Raw genomic sequence first — 19,590 nt, 5'->3', positions numbered from 1 at the left:
AGGGCAGCCCCACAGTTGCTTTTCCTTTCAGTTCTTCCTTACTCATCTGGAAGTTGAAAGTAGAGTGTTGACAGAATGAACATATATCAAGAAGTGAAGCAAAAAATAGCTGAGTTAGCTTTGTACAGTGTTTCCACTGTTCTGGTAGGCGCAAAATACACATGCGTGCAGGAGCGACAAACAACAAACTGGGTAATTTTGCTGATTCTTCATAAAAGTTGAATGCTCTTATCTCTGCATTTGAAACTGCCATCGCAGAAAATAAAGATGAACAATAAAATTCCTGCTAGTGGTTTTAAATTTTAATTTTTCAATTTCCTTATAATGACATTAAATAACAAATTAAAAAACACAATCATGAGGTGAGAGAGACTGCAGAAAGAAATAAAAAAGATGTTCAGTATCTCTAACAGCACTTTTTTTCTCCCGCATTTTCATTTTGCACAGGGCCCTTCAAATTATGTGACCAGCCCTGCCTGATATTCCACTATTCCACTTTTACCCATATCAAGTATCAGAAATTCTCTCTCTCTCTCTTTCTCTCTCTCTCTCTCTCTCTCTCTCTCTCTCTCTCTCTCTCTCTCTCTCTCTCTCTTTCTCTCTCTCTCCCCCTGCCTCCCTTCCTGAATGAAAGTGCTGCTGACAGAATGCATGTTCTTTAAAATAAAATAGCAATCAATCAATCAATCAATCAATCAATCAATCAATAAGCAAGCAAGCTAGCAAGAGTCTCCTGGATGGGTGCTTCTCCCGCTTGAGTAGGCATCAGAATCACCAGGAGGCTTGTCTAACAGTTTGCTGGGCCCACCCTGACTCAGCAGAACCGGGCTGGAGCCTGGAACTTGCATTTTGAAAAGCTACCGGGTGTTAGGGGTGCTGCTCCACCACACTCAGAGCCGCGGGTCCAGAGCATGTTCACCTCAGCCTTCGACATTGGTCCAGGCGGTGAGATGCCATCCAACAGGCATCGTCCGTTACCTCATAAATGTTGAATTGCTCCACCAACTCCAGGTCTGTCCCTTTCTTGTTCAAGTGCCGCTGGGATACGGCTGCAAGGCCCAGCTCCTCCAGGCAGTCCACGACGTCGTAGAAGGTGTCTTGGTCTGGCAAGCCTGACAGTGTCTGCACAAAGAAAGACCAGGACACAGACATGTATTAGGGAACTGTCTCAAGGCATTTTTTTTTTTTTTTTTTTTTGGCATGGGTTCCAGTGGCCACGCGTATAACAAGACGGGACAGAGCAAGACAAATGACAAGCTCATTCGAGAAAAGTGTTCTTTCGTGTAAACAGAATCAACCCCAAGATCCCCCTTGAGTGTATCCCACCCCCTTGAGTGTATAGGCAGGACACGCCCATGATTGGTTTATAGTACCTGGCAAAGGCAAAAGGATTTTACAGATGAAGGTCCCATGAAGGTCCCAAATAAGTTGAGTTTTGAGTTAAGCAAAGGGGAGAGGATCCTGGGTGGGCCTGACCTAGTCAGGTGAGCCATTTGAAGGGAAGCGAACGCCTTTCCTGAGCTCAGACACTGGAAGAGTGCTGATCCTGCTGGCCCCGAAGCAGCAGCAAGCCACCAGGAGTTCTGCAGCTGCAAGCAAATGAGCTCTGCCAACAACCACAAAAGCTTGGAAGAGGACCCCAAGCCTCAGATGAGTCTCCAGCCCCAGTCAACACCTTGACTGCAGCCTTGTAAGACTCTAAGGAAGCAGAGGACCCAGCGAGGCAGTGCTGGACACCATCCATGGAAACTGGGAGATGATAAATCTGTGCTGCTTTAAGCTGCTAAATTTGTGGTAATTTGTTACATGGCAATAGGAAACCAACATGCTCAGCGATCAGGAACTCCTGTTAACAATCAATTTACCAGCAGCTGGAGTGATAACAATTTGATGACTCCCTTTTGTTTCAATTTGGTAGGGCTTCCCCTTGGTCTATGAAATTTAGGAAAAAAAGAGAAATTTCAAAGAAGCAACCCAGAGACAACAATGATGATGACGACGACGATGATGATGATGGTGATGATGATAAAAATAATAGTAACCCAAGAAAGAAAAAGCTGACTTCTCTTTGAATTTTGCTTCTTACAAGTATGATCTCACACCTGGCCTCTGTTTAGAACTGAAAGGACCCTTGAGGTGATTTACTACAAGTGCTTAACTTATAAGTGAGAGATAAGAGAGGGAGAAAGGCTGAGAGGGAAGGGATGTATTTGCCTGGGGTAGTTACTGAAGACCTAAGACAGGAAGTTAGGTCTTAGACCTAAGACAGGTAGGAAGTTACTGAAGACCTCAGGCAAACCTTGTGCTCGGAGCTGCTATTCTAAGTCTCCATTCCTCCTACACTCATCCCTTCTACCCAAATTATTCTAGCTTCAAATTTCAGACACCCGTCTTTACTTCCTATTTATTTCACTACCTTTGGATTTCTAAGAATCCCACATCTATTTCAAAATTATTGTAAACGTGGTGACTTGTTTTGGAAGAAAAAAGACCAACAGTTTTGTAAGAATCATTTCACAGCACCAACTTCTATATAACACCTGTATTTTTAGGGCTATTAATATTGAAACGCATGCCTTTATTCATAACGCAAACAATGGCTTTTTCCTTTCCATGCTGAGCAAAGAGGACACAGCTCAGTGCTGTTGAGAGCAGAAACAAAGGAAAATATCTGGGATGCAACAGTTTAATTAGTTAGGGGACCGAGCAGGATAAAGAACAGGAGGTTATGAACCAGTTAGAAGCTGTAATAAATAAGGGCGCACACCGAAGTGGCCACGTGTGAAAACACATTTCCCAGGCCAAGGAGTCACTGTGGCATCAGCAGGCACAAAAGTCCATTGAACTGTCCCCAGCTCCCAACGTTCACTGAAAAAGTATGCATCCATTGAAAGAAGCCTGTCATCAGAACAAGCTCATCCTCTGGTTTTAGTGAAAACTCTTGAACTTGTTAAGAGATGAGGAGACAGAAATGGTGATACCAAGGCAGAGCTAACGATCGGAAGTGCTTAACTGACTGCTGAGTCAGCCAAACACATAATTTGGGGAACGCAGTGAGTTGACATTTGGTGTTAGATTTAAAACTTTCTAGAAACAGTGCAGGGGCCGGAATGAGGCACAGCAAGAGACCTCTGGCAGTCTCCTCCCCTCTGTGTTTCCCTCCTTTCCTTTTCTCCCTGGTGAGAATCACCTGAGGTCCTTTCTCTCAGAACTTTACAGGTTGAATTCCTAGACCTAATCCCCATTACTCGAGCAAGCCCAACCATGATGGGTTGGAGGGATTACCATTAAATAATTAAACAAATAGGTCCATAGAACCAAATAGACTCAAGGAGCCCTGACTCAATAACAGGCCCAGAATTGAAGGAATTAAGAGGTCATTTGTCATTTCCACTGTGAAAATTTTGGCTTGACCAAGACTGCGTACCCCCACCTTTCGTGTGTGGCTGCAGGGGAACTGGCCTTCCACCACAAACACATACAGCTCCCTTCTCTGCCTGCACGCAGAGGGGAATAGATACATCCTAGAAACACACATTCACCTGTTCACCTAGTTACAGCTATTCTCTAACATGCTCAGCCCTTTTGCCACGGTCCCACCTCTCCCTGAGCCCTGTCCCCCCATTTCGACCCTGACACCTCCCTGCTAAGGTACCTACTTCTGACAAAGGTGGCAACTACTCCAGAATAGTCTGTGGGGCAAATGTCTCTTGACACCTCTGGTGACCCCTCAGGGCCCACTTCCTGCTTTCTCTCAGACCGTGTCTTGCCAGGGCTTGTGACAGGTAAATCTTTACAGGCACTCTCAGAGGAAGACATCGCTTCCCTAAAGCACATTTTATTTTCCTCTCCCTACGTTTTCACTGATTCCATCAAATCTTTCTTGTAGGACAAAACCAATGTGGCCAACGCCTGAATATAAATGTTCACAGCAGCATTATTTGTGAAAGCCAAAAGCTGTCAACACCGAAATCTCCTTCAGTGGGTGAAGAGATAAAACAAACTGTGGTATATCTACAATGATACCGCCCAGCAGCAGAAAGGAGTGAACCGTTAATACGCATAGTACCATAGGGGAATCCAACGGCATTATACTAAGAGAAGCCAATATCAAAGGGACACATCCTACACAATGTGACATTTTTTAAATGACAATACTATTGTGACAGAGAATAAATCAGTGGTTGCCAGGGGCATGAACAGGAGATCAGGATGTCCCTGGAAAAGGATAACAATAGAGAGATTTGGGGAGAGATGTTCGGCATCCTCATTATGAAGGCTATCCAAAGCCACATACTCGTATGTGTTAAAACTTATACAGCTAAATACCAAAGGGAAAAAAGTCGATTTTGCTGTGTGGTAATTAAAAAAACAATAAGATAAAATATAAAAACAAAGGCAACACTAAGCATGAATCCCATCCGGGTTACATACCCCCCTGGCTCTGCTAGAGTAGAATTCCTCCCCTGGGTTCCCTGGGGTCCCCCCTTCCCTGATGCTGCAAGCCAGCCCCCCAGTAACACCCCTGTAACTCACCCCCGCCCCCCTGATATCTGCCTCATCCTATTCTACAAGGTGGTCAATACCTGAGCACCCCCAAGTGGGGGATTTCCATATAAAGAATTGCAGCTGGATCAAGACCGGGCATTATATAAGCTGCAGGGTGAGAAACGGATAGTTTCTGATACTCCCTCCGATCTTCTGACAACGTGGGATTGGAGGTGGGGATTAATCTAGATCTTGAAACCCCCTCCCCCATTAATGTCCCTGTTTAATTAACAAAGGGAGCAGACTTCAGTCTCAGAGCCATGAGCAGGACAGAATTGAGTCCCCTTGTTTCGTCATAAAAATGTTAATCTCTTGAACTCCATGTCATTAGGCCATTTTTTATTTTGTTGAGAGAAAAGTTAGAAAAGCAATATAATAATTTCCTAGATTTCAGAGTCTGAATTTTTTCCAGCCCCACAGAACATTTCACGTCATTATTTTGTTTGGGATCTTAGAGGATTTTACTCACTGGGGTAATAAGCACAACTAAAATTCAACGGAAAACAAACCCAGTGTGGGTGTCAGCAGTCTGTTGACCTTCCTGAGGAAAAGATGACATTTGTAGTAATGTCCTCAGGACCTTCCCAGACTTTCCCTGGGCCAGAACTAACAAAAGATGAGACAGAACTGCCAGTAGAGAAAGAGTAAGCAAGGAATTCCTGGACGTTAAATGCCATATGATGGACGCCAAAGAGTGTGACACGTACTGAGTCCTTGCCAGTGATTGGCAGCAGAGTGGCCGCACCAGGCGGATGCTGCCCGGCTCATTAGAACCGCTGAGCATGGCCTCTACCAGTAGATGGACAGCGTTACAACGGAAAACACTTTCCAAGAGCAAAAATTCCATTTCTGCTGGACTCAGTGTTTTCTCAAACAATGTGAGTGACTGAAAATGACGGGAAATTGATGATCTTAATCTTTAAAAGCCCAACAGAAAATTGCATGGTGAAATAAACTCACAGATTTTTAAATAAAAGCCAAATCAACTACCAAAACCTGATGCTCATTCCCCTCTAGGTCTGGAGTAGTGCTTCCTGTGTCCTCATTAACAAACGCGTTTCATTAAAAAGCCATCACTGCCAACGTGACCTGGGGAAAATGTCTCGTGGTTTTGCTATGCATTTCTTTTCATCTTCGTAGGTTTAATGTGAATTTTTCAACTGGGTTCTTAACATATTTAGGATACTATCATTTTCTGCCCCATTTTTTGCAATTTCCCAGTTTGTCACTTGCTTTTAGCTTTTATTTGTGGGTTTTGTTTTACAAATGAGACCTTTTAGAGTTTTGTATACTGAAATATTTAAGTCCTTTCCTTTGGAATTTTTCTTGACTGGTTTTATTATTAAAATAACCTTTACCTACAGAGACCAATTCCTCTTCACCTCTATCTCCTTCTCATTGTTCTCTGGTTTGATAGGTTGCATTGAAATCTTTTTTTTTCTTTTTTTTTTTTTTTTTTAATAAGAGTTTATTTGAGCCAACCTGAGGACATATACCAGGGAGCAAGATCTCAAATGGCCCCTGCACTGAACTCTGTAATCGATCCGGAATTTATTTTGGTACATGGTCAAAGTATGTTTTTTATTTATTTCCATCTAGCAAGACCTCCCCAATCATGCATGAAGCTAACCCATCCCCATTGATTTTAACAGCAGGATGAGTTGTTCTGTGCACTGCGGTCTGTTTCAGAGCTCCTCTGCTGCAATCATCTGTCTGCCAAGCAAAGAGCCAGGACCACATTGTTTTAATCCTTAAAGTTTGTACAACATTTTAATATCTAGTAGAAGTGACTCCACATAATTATGCTGTTTTCTACTAATTTGTCCCAGGTTTATCAGGAGAAATGTTTCTCCCGTTACACATCAGGTAGATATTCTGGGTCTTCTCTGTAGGCCGATCCCAGCAGCCTGAAGTGTACAAAGGGAGGCCCTTTGGGAGCGGGGCAGTTCCGTGCAGCCTGGGGTCTAGGGTGTAACAATCTGGAGGATATCTACCCTCATCCCAACCTCAGTCATTAAGGAAGAAGGGACTGAGGTACTGGAATGAAGGAGCTCCAGTCCCAAGAGCAGGCTGTGCCAGACCAGCGTGGGAGCTTTGCCAGACAGCATCTCTGGGATGGATACTGAACACTAGCACTGCCCTCCAGGATGGTGACTAGGGAGGGAGGCGATGGGAGGAATGACAGCACAAGCATGTAGTCACCACCGTAAAAGGAGGATGACACCCGCCCCTAGGAATCCTTATGTCACCTTCAGCAGTCAGAATTCAACAAGCAGTGGAATAAGAATAGTTCATTTCTTCCTGTGAACTATTTCCTCAGAGTAAAACTTGCTAATTTATATTCTTAAGGGAAAATGTTTTTAAGAGGACATCTTGATAGAAAAGTAGTCATAAAATTCTCACTGTCACCTTTTTTCCTGGTTTTCTGAGACAAGACCAAAGCACAGGGCACATGCAAACACTCACAGGCTTTCACACGTCCATGCACCAGCACATATGCACGCACATTATGCATGGGTGTAAAGGGTTTTCTCCTGTGAAGAAGCACAGTGCGGCCATGGTACCAGCCACCATTATGGGGTTCCACATGACGTGGCTATTATTCAGAAGACAAATTTTAGATCTTCATACTGTATTAGTTTTCTAGGGCTACTATATGAATGTACCACCAACTGGTGGCTTAAAACAATATACATTTATTGTCTCACAGTTTGAGAGACTAGAAGTCTGATATCAAGGTGTCGGCAGGGCCATGCTCTCTCTGAAGGCTCCAGGGGATGGTCTTTCCTGGCCTCATCCTAGATCAGCTACTGGCAATCCCTGACATTCCATGGCCATTTTTGACTTATAGATGCATCACTCCAGTCTCTGCCTCTGTCTTCCTCATGGACATGTGTATACATAGTCTTCCCCAGTGTGTCTCTTTTCCTCTTCTTAGAAGGACACTTGTCATATTGGATTAGGGCCCACCCTAATGACCTCATCTTAACCTCATGATTATATCCTCAAAGACCCTATTTGCAAAGAAGGTCACATTCAGAGGTACCAGAGTTTAGAAGGGGTTCAACATATCTTTTTGGGGGACACAATTCAACCCATAACAAACATCAACAAACCTTATTCACTAAAGTCATCGCGTACACCAGCAGCTCTGTGTCGACCCCATCCTTTTCCTCCAGGATCTCCATGATATTTGACCAAGGTATGACTCCTATGAATAAAGCACAAAATCATTAGAAGCCAGCACTCATCTTACCTTATCCAACTCACATCACAATTTATCTAAAGACTCTTCACCCAAAGATGGCGCCAAATTTCAGTCACCAAATTTCAAAGCGTGACACATGCTTCTAATCAGGTGACAATACACCACATTATCCTTGTTCACTTGAAAATGTATATTCTTTGGTGTCAGGGTACCTATCAATTTGCTTGAAAAGTTCTCTTTATATTAAATATGTAACTTTTAAAAAATGCATTCATGTGCAGCTTTTTAGGCTACACATGTCACTTTCCCAGTGCAGAAGGTCTCAATAAGTACTCTCTGTACATCGGCATGCCATGCTCTGATCTCCTGCCAGGAAAGGGGAAGTGGGAGGTCTTTACATTCATGCTAGCAGTGGGCTCCAAGAACGAACAGTGAAACGTCCGTCTAGCAAATATTTTAAGAACAGAAGTATATTATCTTGTTCAGTCAAGGCACAAATACTGTTTAAAGCGTCAACCAAGTAGGAGCAGCTGGGTCTGGTGGGAGGCTGTCCTCACAAGGTTTATAATCTAATGGAGCAGTGAGGCACATGCGTAACAACACACGTCACCACAGACTAAAAGCACTCGAAAGGCAAAAGCACTTAGCGGAGCCTGTCCCTTAGCGAGGGAGGTCTCCTGCAGTGTGGATGGTAGTGGAGGGCTTGGTGGCTCCTAAATGAGGCTCTGTAGGCGAAGGCTCATGGGTGCTTAGCCCCTGGCTCCAGGACAGGGCAGGAAAACCCTTCACATTCAGGACCACCAAGGCCGCAAAGGGGGCACAACTCCCTGACACAATTTCCTATGCCTGAGACAAATATCGGACGTGAAGTGCTGCCTTGCCCTTGGCGTGGAGGTGTGGAACATGAAGCTCTTTCCTGCTTTCTCTATACAGATCTTAAAGAGATGTTGCTTATTTTTGCTGATAAAAGTAAATTCTGAAATAACTTAAAACCAGTAGCTTCCAAGGGCTGGTTCTTGGCTGGGTTATGTCAGAGCTGATTTCCTGGCCTTGAGAACAAAAATTCCCCAAGGGCGGCAATGGTATCTGCCTTATCGCTGTGCTTTCAGCATAGTGCCTGGCATATAGTAGGTGCTCAATAAAATGTCTACTGAATAGTGAATGGAGATCTCTGAGAGGGCATGACATGGGTTAAACTGGAGCAGTTTTAAATGAACCAGAGGGCAAATGCACACAGTAAGAAAAGGAGAGAAGACAGGAGAATTTTTAAAAGGAATAGGCACTATACAGTGTGAAAGACATGGATGCAGTTAGATGCAGAGATCCACTGGCTCACCTAGCATGCGAACAAAAAGCCTTTTGCTTTGGCCAAGTTCCCCAGTCGGTCAGAATGAGGCAAACTTCTCTAACCCTTTCTAACACTGAACATAAAAGCATGATCCTCCTCTGTTAACTGCTGAATTATCGTCTTGCTGATATTTATTATCAAACTATTTTGAAGTCCTCACCTGTTCTTCAGAGCCCAGCAAAGTCACCATTTCTGCCCTCAGGACAGTCAGTCGATGTGGTCAGTAGGTCTTGAGTCTCACTGTCCAGGTGCAGTTCAAGCCCCGTCAATGGCTCGGCTTGTGTTTATAACAAGGGCAACTTCTATTATTCCCACTCGGCACCCAACCTCAGCAGAAAGTGCATGTTCTAGAGGGTTACCCGCGTATGGCTAAAAGGCAGACCATGCGGGAGAGAAAGCATTGAAGCTAAGAATCTCCAGTGGTGCCAGTGGTCCCAGAATTGCCTCCTGCTTGTATACTTTGGAGCCAAAGGTGCCAGACAGAACCTAGATAAGGAAAGGCCAACAAGCAAAGGCAAGCACTTGGAGAGAGGGAAGTAGCCAGATTATATCCTCTGTCACAGACAGACACACTTGTGCACCATTTTATCCTTTATAATGAAAACACACAAACACTGGCTTCATTTAATTGAGAAGTGTGTTCTTCAGCTGTCATACCTGATTCTCTCATTACCATTTAAAGATTTCAAGTCTGGAAACGTGGATATTTTTGTGCACTGTTGGGGTGAATGTTCATTCTCCTTTGATTGTTTGGGGACCCGAAAATGGGAAATGTTTCAAAGAATGAAGGTAAAGGGGACATTTTGGTTCAACACAACAGCCTTGGCCGGGCTCAAGCTGGCCTATTTTAGGAACCAGCAGTTGCAACTTTCCCAAGAGCAGCCACCAGAATAAGTAGCCCAGGTCACCCCAGGGCCACCTTTGCTTACTCCACACAGTGGTTATGTGTACGCGTGTATATGGGGGTAGAGCGTGGGGGTCCTGTCTTAGAATCATAAACCGTGTGATCTTACCTCCTCATATAACGAAGCCCAGAATTGTGGAATGAACGGTGGCTCCGGACATGCACCTAAATTAAGTGATGGTAACAACCTTATAGGATTGCTGTGAGAGATCACTGAAATAAAGCATTTCGCCTTTTTTGCCTAAGCCCTGATGGAATACGTTAGAAGACAATAATTTACTTAATCATGATCCTCTGTCTCTCTCTGACTCCACCCCCAAACACTGGAGTGAGTGCAGACTCCGCGGGAGCGTGTTTTGTTCTCTGGTGTTTCAAGCACATATTTAGTACTTAAATATTTGTCGACTACAGGAGTTGTATATGAGAAATGCTTAGCATGGTGTCTGTTACACGGTAGGCACTAGGATATCAGTAGGTGTAACTGGAATGATGGTTGGGGGTGGTGATGACACCCATACCTACCCACAGGCCTTCTACCCAGGCTCACAGGCCAGCCCTCTCCTCCCACCAAACCGCAGTGCCTCTCTTTTCACCCAGAATAAGTAAACACAGAATAAATAGCTCAATACTTTTTCCCTCTTACTTTCCTCCTAAGTCTCTGTATTAAACCCTAAAGAAAATAAGATGTTTAGCACAATGCCTTGTACACGAGTTGGTCTAATACTTGAACAGAAAGTCCTTACAGTACGTTCCATGTTCCATGTCTCTCAACACGATGGATAAACACATTTAACATATATACTTCGGCTATAAATAATGGAAGTAGAACTTGAGTTCTGTCAACCCCTAACTTCCACCATGCTTTGTGCATTCTTCACAGATCAATATATCCTCAAGCAGAAGTCAGAGACAGGATAGCTTGAAAGGATGGCTGGATTTTTTTCCCTGTTAATCATGTGTGATACACATGTTTAAGAATTATGTAATATCTCATCACCTCATATTCGAATGAAAAATGAAACTTCTTCAAAAGCAGTGCTGAACCAAATTAGCGCTGGCTCACAATGTATGACTGAAATTTCAAAACAGGTTAGTTCCCCAGTCTGGTCATTTGCCCCACCCTCTGTATAGGTAAACCCATACAGTCAGAGGGAAGAGCACTCTTCACAGGGCTGCAGAGAGTTCTCCACCAGTTTCTTGTCAATTACCACAGGAAAGAGCTCAAGGAAAGGGAGTCTCCCATGATAGTGGAATGACAAAGCAGAGGCTTGTAAGGCTTGTAAGTACTCACTGCTTTTCTCTCTTCCTGCCAGGCCCTGTCCACTAAAAAGGGAAAGTGACTTGAAGATCCAAGCAAAAAAGATGACCCAGCAGTCTGAGCAGACGGGTGTCTGCTTTACTTTTTTTTTTTTTTTTTTTTTTTTAAACAAATTGGGAAAAGATGGCCATCATTATATCTTGGGGGGGAGACTGAGTACAGCACAGAGCCTCTGTGTCATACCCCAGAAACTAGCTCGAATTTACGTTTTTATTCCAACCCCTGAGCAAAAGTGCCAATTGCCTGAATCAAATGGAGCATTTTTAATTTTCATTAATTCGTAAATACTTACTAGTCCCTATGATGAACTTAGACACTTCTGCTTTAACCCCTGCTCCCTAACTGGTCCACTCTTAGCCAAAGGGCAAACTGTCCACACGCACAGAACGTACCCTTCCAGTTAACCCATGCATGATGTTTATGAAGCAACCAGGGGAATTTATTCTGGGACAACTTCATTTGCTGTAGGTGGTAGTAATTTTTGAGGACTTGTAACTTATTTGTTGGTTTTCTTTGTTGATTCTTTAAATAATCTGACAGTTTCATCATCCAAAAGAATTCCTTTCTATTAAAACCACCAGTTTATACTTTAACACACTCATTCTCCACCTCATCCCCCAGAGGAATGTGTCTAAAGCCTCTTGAGGAGCAAAATTTATGGCTTATTTATAAACTTGTGCACAATGGACATGCACGATTGGCCCTCGGTCACCTCTGGCACCTTCGTCTACTCTCTCACCCAGCTGAGAGGGAAGGAGAGAGCTGCTTCCAAACCTACTGGTGGAAACACACCTGGAAGTCATGATGTTCTCTGCAAATACCGTGATATATTTATATGCTTAATTCCATCATAGGGTTCAGGAACAATTTTACTAGCAGTAAAATAGGATGATGTTATATGCATGCATTATAAAATTATGGCCAAGACCACACATGTCCAGAGAGAAACATGCTATTGAACCACATGTGATAAGCTACATCTGAGTTTTTCCATTAGTGCTATTCCTGCCCCCACTTTTTTTAAATTTTTTATTTTTTTGGTAGCTAGCGCTCAGTAGCAGAGACATGACAGTAGTTGACAAAAATTTAAGAAATTTTATAGGCAAAACAACCATAAAATTAAGAAAACTATCCATTAGGTTCTTTAAGTTTTGGGGGTTTCCTTCCTTCCTTCCTTCCTTCCTTCCTTCCTTCCTTCCTTCCTTCCTTCCTTCCTTCCTTCCTTCCTTCCTTTCTTTCTTTTCTTACAAATTGAAATAAAGATGTCCATCAGTTGGCCATCAGGGGAGAGATTGAATACAGCAGAAAGCCTTTGGCTGGACCAGTAGATGTGGTCTTGGATGTAGGTGTCACGCCCTGGGTTCACCTCAGGATCACTCCTCTACCCCCACAAATGCCCTCCATGAAACGTGAAGTCCAAGGAAGGCAACTCTGAGCTCCCAATTCAACTAAGTCAAAGCACAACCCCAAGGTCATGATAAGGCTGTCCCGTCTAACACAGCCCCCATGAAAAGAGCCCATGGGTTACCTGAAATTTAGGACAGGAAGATGAAGAATCCATTCATCATCCTAAAGTAACCCCCAGAGCTGGGGGATGGAACATAACTCCTCCAAGAATCAATGAAAGGATTTGCCTCGCTATCTTCCCGAACACCCACTTTTGGCCCTAAACCTCATTCACTGGCCTTGGAAATACCAACACTGGTTTCTGAGCCATTGGCAGTCTTCATTAAAGATTCTCAGTTGGCCCTATGATCTACTCTTGGCCATAAGAGATTTCAAATCTGGCACCAGATAACAACATGCTCCGGTAGAAAGAAACACATAGACTTGCCCTGGTTTGGGTCCCATCTAAGGGTCAGAGCAGATAAAGCATGTGTGAAAGGAAGGGAGGAAGGAGACAGGATGACCCAGAGAAGATGGGAAAATAGGAGAAGGGTTCTGTATGTGTTCAGTGATGGAGGCTGGGGACAAAGCATTACAACAAGCTCAGGTTCAGGTCTGTCCTGGGTATGCCAATGAGTGCTTTTCTTTCCTTGTCAAACCTTGTTCCATCTCTAATCTTTGTATACTTACTATCATAAAAAATATATTTCCTGCAGTGGGAAGTCCACACAAGGGGAATTCTGTTCATTCTCTGTTTTGAACAGATACAAAGTGGATGCCTTCCTGCATCAAACATTTTTACTTTGATGAAATAAGGGGGCGGAGACCACTCACCTCTTTTTGTGTCGACAGCAGAGACAGCCTGAATCAGAAGAGGTGCATTTGACTCCGAGTACTCCACAAAGACGAGCAGCAGCTTCAGGGCTGTCTTCACCACCAGGCGAAACTGTGCAAAAAAGATAAACCATCACAGAGCTGCAGACACAGCCACGCACGCCAAAAGGCATTGTCTCCTAACAGGAGCTGGCACCCAGGGCTGGCTCCAGCCCAGGTACTCTTCTCAAAGATTACACAGATTCCTTCTTCGGATGCCTCAGAAGGCAGGTATTAGAATTATCCCCATTGTACAGATCAGGAAACTGAGACACACCCCTAAAATAGAATCAGAATTCAAACCCAGGTCCTTTGGTCCCAGAGCTCCCACGCAGAGGTCTTTCAATATCCTATGTAGTAGTTACTGAATAAGATACAGTAGTCCCCCTTATCCATGGAGGATAAATTCTAAGACCCCTTATGGATGCTTGAAACAGCAGCTAATGCCAAACCCTATATATATATGTTTTTTCCTATATATACATACCTATGATAAAGTTTAATTTGTAAATTAGGCACAATAAAAGGTTAACAACAATAACTTATCATAAAATGACAACTTTAACAATATAGTGTAATAAAAGTTATGTGAATGTGGTCTCTCTCAAAATATCTTATACTGTATTCCTTTTTGTGATCATGTGAGTTGATCTAATGCCTACATGATGAGATGAAGTGAGGTGGATAACACAGGCATTGAGACAGCATGTTAGGCGACTGTAAGAGTGACCTGAGTATCAGCGTGGCGATACTAAGACAGAGGATCTGTTCACCCAGACAGCTACAGAGTGACTACCAGGCAGAGACAGTATACAGCATGGATACGCGGGATAAAGTGGTGATTCATGTTCCGGGCAGGACTGAACAGGACATTGTGAGATCTCATCATGCTACTAGAATGGTGAGCAATTTAACTTATGAACTGTTTATTTCTGGAATATTCCATTTAATATTTTTGGACCATGATTGACCGATCGTGGGTAACTTAAACCATGGAAAGTGAAACAGTGGATGGAGAGGGGCTACTGCACTTCATTTTCTCCAGACATTGTAAGGTAAGAATGTTCACAATTCTCATTTTTCTAGGGATGAAACAGGCACAGCAGGTTACATTATTTATCCAAACTAGCTTGGTGTGAAGAAATCTGAACCAAGACTCCCTCTTGAAACTGAGCAGCAAAGGCTACTTGGGGGCCTTAAAACCCACACTTGCTGGCTCCAGAGCAGAGTATTTGTGAGGAGCCACGCACAGCCCAAGGGCTTCCTTCACACATCACAGATTCCTCACCCAGATAAATTCCCAAACCTCCAACTCCAGCTCAGCCAGCCCTGGGCTGTGGCAGCAGCAGAATTTTCCAGGTCAGCTCCCTCCCTGCCCACCCAGATACTACTGCAACCTTCACCCACCATCTCATTTCCTGGACCCCACTTCCTTCCAAGAACTTTCTCAAGAAACTCAGATACCAACTACTTCCTGGAAATGGGTTCAAATCATTCATCTAAGAAACAGCCGGCCAGCCTGCTAGTCCCACCCCCAGCAGTTTGCTTGTCAGGGCTCCGCCCTCTACAGGCAGGGGAGAGGGGCTTATTTGCACTGTGTCTGCAGGGCCTGGAACTACACTTGGCACAGAGTTTCCTCAATGAACAAATGAATCAATTCATGACCAATCAATGCACAGCCCTTGCCTCCATCATCATGGTTGTGGAGAATCGGCTCCAGGTTCTCCATTTGCAGCCCAAGGAAGACCCAGCACCTTCTGGAGGAATCTTCTCACATCAGGACATGTGTAGACTTTCCAGGGAACTTGGACTATTGTGTAGTCCCCACAGGGAACAGCGTTAAAGCACTACCCACCCCAAGTCATTTCTCCAAAACCATGCAAACACCTCTACTCCCTTGCCCTTTTCTCCTCTGTCACACTTCTCTAGTAAGCCATCTGTCATTTCCTTGATTCCACATCTATCTCTAGCCAGTGCCACGGTTCTCAGCTCTCTTTATAGGAAAACTTCTCAAAAGAGTTGTCACAGTCCTGGCTGCACTTCCACACCTCCAACTGACTCCTCAACCCAATCTGCCAGGGCTTCTGTCACCACCACGCAAATTAAATTATGCTTGTCAAGGTTGCCGATGGCCTCCATGTGATCAAATCCAATCGTTACTTCTCGGTGCCCATTTTAGCTCAACTCTCAATGGCATAGGACACAACTCATTGCTCCCTCCAGAAACAATGTCATCCCATCGTGGCCAACCACAGTCTCCTACTTGAATGGTCATCCCTTAGCTGGCTCCTTTTATGGTACTCAACTTCTAGGTGAGGAAAGGTCAGAGTTCACTCACGCGCCCTTTCCTTCTCTTTCCACACACTCTCTCTAGGTGAGCTCATCCAGTCTCGTGGTTTTAAATCCCATCTGTGACAGCGCTAACTGTTGCTTCCCAGACCTGACCAAACTCCTGAGCCAGGTGGTTGCCCACTCACCTGACCCCTGACATCTCCATTCAGATGCTAACGGGCACCTCAAATTCAATGCGGCCACAGGGAACACTTGATGTTAACTCATGCTCACTCCATTCCACCCACCACTCCCAGCCAGATCCTTCCACAGTCGCATCTCCGTCCAAGGCGCCATCGTCTGAGTGGCAAGTGGGAGTCATCCTGCATTTCTCTTACCCCATTCTCACAACAAATCCATCTGCCGGTCCTGACAGGACTTCCTGTCCTAACTCAATCCACCTCTCCATCTCCCTTTCCATGCCAGACCACTGGGAGTACATCCAGCCTTGTCCCCCTGAAGTCTATTCTCCAAATAGCAGCCAGAGCGGCCACGGCACTCTCAAGCCTCCAATCGCTCTGCATCACATTCATGATACGATCCAGGTTTTAAGTCCTGAATCTGTATAGGTCTCTGACGTTCTCTCCTGTCACTCTCCCTCCCGCCCAGTGTGTGCTCCAGTCATCAGTCAATCAGTGCACGACCCTCACCTCCGTCACCATTCTTTAGTCATGTGACTGTATGTTTTTAACATACTGAAGCTTGCTCGTGATTCAGAACTTCTCATTAGCTAGTCTTTCACTAGTCACCATAGCAATGACGTTTTCCTGTCCTTCAGGTCTGAGAAGTTTCCCCTCGTGGGAAATGCCTTCCTGACTACTTCATCTAAAGGAGCCTCTTGGTCAGTCTTATATCACCCTGTTTGATTTTCTTCACATCCTTTATCATGACCTGAAATTGCTACATACATACATACACATTTGTTCACCTCATATCCCTTTGTTGTCCCCAAGCAGAAATAAGCCACTTGGTGGCAGAGATGTTTCATCTCACACACCGGAAACGGCATCTGTCCCAGAGGAGCGGCTCAGTCAGTGCTGCACATGTAGGGCAGGCCGGCATGTCCTTTTCACAGACGCTTCTTCAAATCCATCTCCCTGATATTGCGTGGAGCAAGTGACTTTGGCCCCACCTTCCATTTCCTCATCCCCCACAGTCCTCAGCAAAGCCGAGCGCCTGCACCCCTGCACTGAGGACAAGGAGCTCCTGGAACTTCCATTCCATGGTGATGTCCTTCCCACACTGGGAACTGAGTTCTCTGAAGGGCTTTGAACTCTTGAGAGCGTGTTCACCTTCATAACTTGAATCCCACATTTGGTCTTCTGCTCCCTGACTAGGAATAAACTAAATTCCGGAGTATTTGTCTTAACAACTACAAGGTTGGGGGTAAGAGAGGAAGGCATGGCATAATGAATTGCACTATCTTTGTACATTTCGAGCTGAAGAAATTTCTTCAAGTAAATAAAACACCCAGCAAGTCCAGGCTTGGCAACTTCCTTTGTGGGCGGACTGTCATTATGCGGTTGAAACCTTCTCAGTACCTTCCTGGGAAAGAACCTGGCTGCTGCCCAACCCCACTCCCCCATTAGCTGGTCTCAGCAAGGGTCCCCCTATGCATCTCAGCAAAGCTCCGTCTGAGCATCTCTGTGGTCATGAGGTCTTGGCCAACATGGTCCCAGGGACCTAAAACCCCTCAGCCACTCTCCCTTACCATGCTCTCTAATTAAGAAACCACTGTTTTCTAGTAAATCTTCTTTTCCTGTTGGTCTCAACATGCCTATTTATGTCTTCTTCTTTGCTGTAAAGACTGTTTGGAGCTCTTTTACCACTGTAATTAAAAAAAAAAAAAAAAAAAAAGGGAACCACCAAACTCTTCTGATTCATGAGTTTAGGTTTCTATGAATTTGGCTTCAATTGAGTCTAATTTTATGTTTCTGTATGTTCAGAAGCTTACCATGTAAAATTAATAAGAATCGTATTAGCTAGTTAAACTGCTTTAGAAAAAAGAGAGCATTAGAACAATACCTTTAAGGAAAGACATGATACTAATTGCGAGCATGTCCTAACTAACCATCAAAATCCATTCAGCAAGACTTCTCCTCAGAAATCCTTATTAGTCTCGCTGCATAGACTTGAAAGTAATAAAAGTACCTTACTTCAAAAGATTTCTATATTAATCCCTCTTTTATCCAGAAATCACTTCATTTGATGCCCTCAGGTATCTGGAATGCAGTCAAAACTCTCCAAAGTGTGGGAACAGCCACAGTGAAGGCCACTCAACCCATTTCTCCAAGTTCAGACTCACTGCTCATCTCAAAGCTCTAAAAAATCCATCCTTGGTGTCACTCGTGCTTATCTTAGACACATTCTAATAAGAGTGGCTATTGAGACACCCAGCCCACATATGCTGAGAAGGGGCAAACCAGAGGCCAGTGATGGATCAGGAGAGGCAGGCCTACCACGGAGCAAGAGCAAGGATCATGAATGAGGACGGTGGGAACAAGCCGCATGGATGCCACCGCACACACCACTGCATGGCTCAGGCACTGAAGGCTTCTCAAAGGAACACGGCAGCGTCACTCCAATCTGAATTGCCTTTCAGCTCTGCCTGGAGGTCCTTCATGCTCTAATGAAGAGTTTCATTGCAGTGGCTTACAGGCTCCAACACTTGCTCATCTGTGCAGCACCGAGGGAAAATCAATAAGAATTGATTCTCATTCTTATGGAAGATTGATCACTTGGGAAGCTAATGCAACAGTCACAAAAGAGTGAAACAGGGATGCAGGGAAACCAGAAGTCAGCCTCAGAAGCAGTGGTCAAACAGGCTGATGCAGAGAGTGCAAACTCCTATGTCCAGTGGCCCTAAGAGACTACTTGCTAAGGTTATTGCTGAAGGAATTCAGAGCCTGGAAGGGGGTGGACCGGATGACCCCATTTAAGGTCCCTCTTCATCCCAAGATAATCTGCTTCCTCTTTCAACATCTTCAGCATCTTCCAGATGCCCAACATCCAGGAAGCTTCTGTGAGGGCATAAAGAAGCCATGGCCCTGCCTTCAAGGAGGTAGTCATCCCACTGCTGAGAGAGGACCTAGAACACCTCCATACCGTACAACTGAGTGTGTTACCCATCCCAGCGGCCCTCAGAGCCAGGTCACTGAGGATGGAAAGTCCCTCCCAGGGGACAGCCCTTAGAGTGAGGAGGAGAGTCAGTCAGACGGGCTGAGAGCTGATCCAGCCACCCTCTGGGCTTCCATGGAGCGGAAGAGCTGTGTGATGATGGCCTTTGGGTTCCTGCTGACGCAAATGATTCCAACTCCTTAGGGCTGCAGGAAACACACTGGGGGTCTAGATTCAGCCTTTGGGCTATAGGTTACTTCCTTTTCAAGTAATTACGTTCTAGAGAATGCTAATATTCTATGTCAGTGCTGTCCAGTCTAACAAATTATGCTTTATATTGCTTTAAAACACTCAGCTAAGTGACAGTGTATAACAAGAATCAGAGACAGCCCTTTGTACAGGGGAGGATAGGGACCCACAGCCAGCTGTGAACTGTTGTGCTTCTCATATGCATTTAGCACATTTGGGGGTCAGCGGGGGGAAAGACTGGGCTGAACTTTACTTTCCGCTGCAGCTCTCCATTTGCATTCTCTGTTCCTGCTCTTCATAAAGCAGAG

General features: G+C 44.6%; 1 protein-coding gene across 13 annotated transcripts in view; it reads right to left on the bottom strand.

Annotated features, from left to right (window-relative positions):
• FHOD3 (formin homology 2 domain containing 3) overlaps nt 1–19,590 on the bottom strand; it is a 436,559-nt gene that overhangs the window by 154,108 nt on the left and 262,861 nt on the right. For all 13 annotated transcript variants that reach the window (XM_033087594.1, XM_033087595.1, XM_033087598.1 and 10 more), the window contains 3 exons: nt 13,547–13,658; nt 7,665–7,759; nt 979–1,122 (listed from right to left, as the gene is read on the bottom strand). In XM_033087594.1, the coding sequence (XP_032943485.1) occupies nt 979–1,122; nt 7,665–7,759; nt 13,547–13,658 (351 nt within the window). The remainder of the gene's footprint in view (nt 1–978; nt 1,123–7,664; nt 7,760–13,546; nt 13,659–19,590) is intronic.

This window comes from Rhinolophus ferrumequinum, chromosome 19 (genome assembly GCF_004115265.2).
Source record: "Rhinolophus ferrumequinum isolate MPI-CBG mRhiFer1 chromosome 19, mRhiFer1_v1.p, whole genome shotgun sequence".
NCBI lineage: Eukaryota > Metazoa > Chordata > Mammalia > Chiroptera > Rhinolophidae > Rhinolophus > Rhinolophus ferrumequinum.
This window is presented reverse-complemented; position numbering and strand designations above follow the sequence as displayed.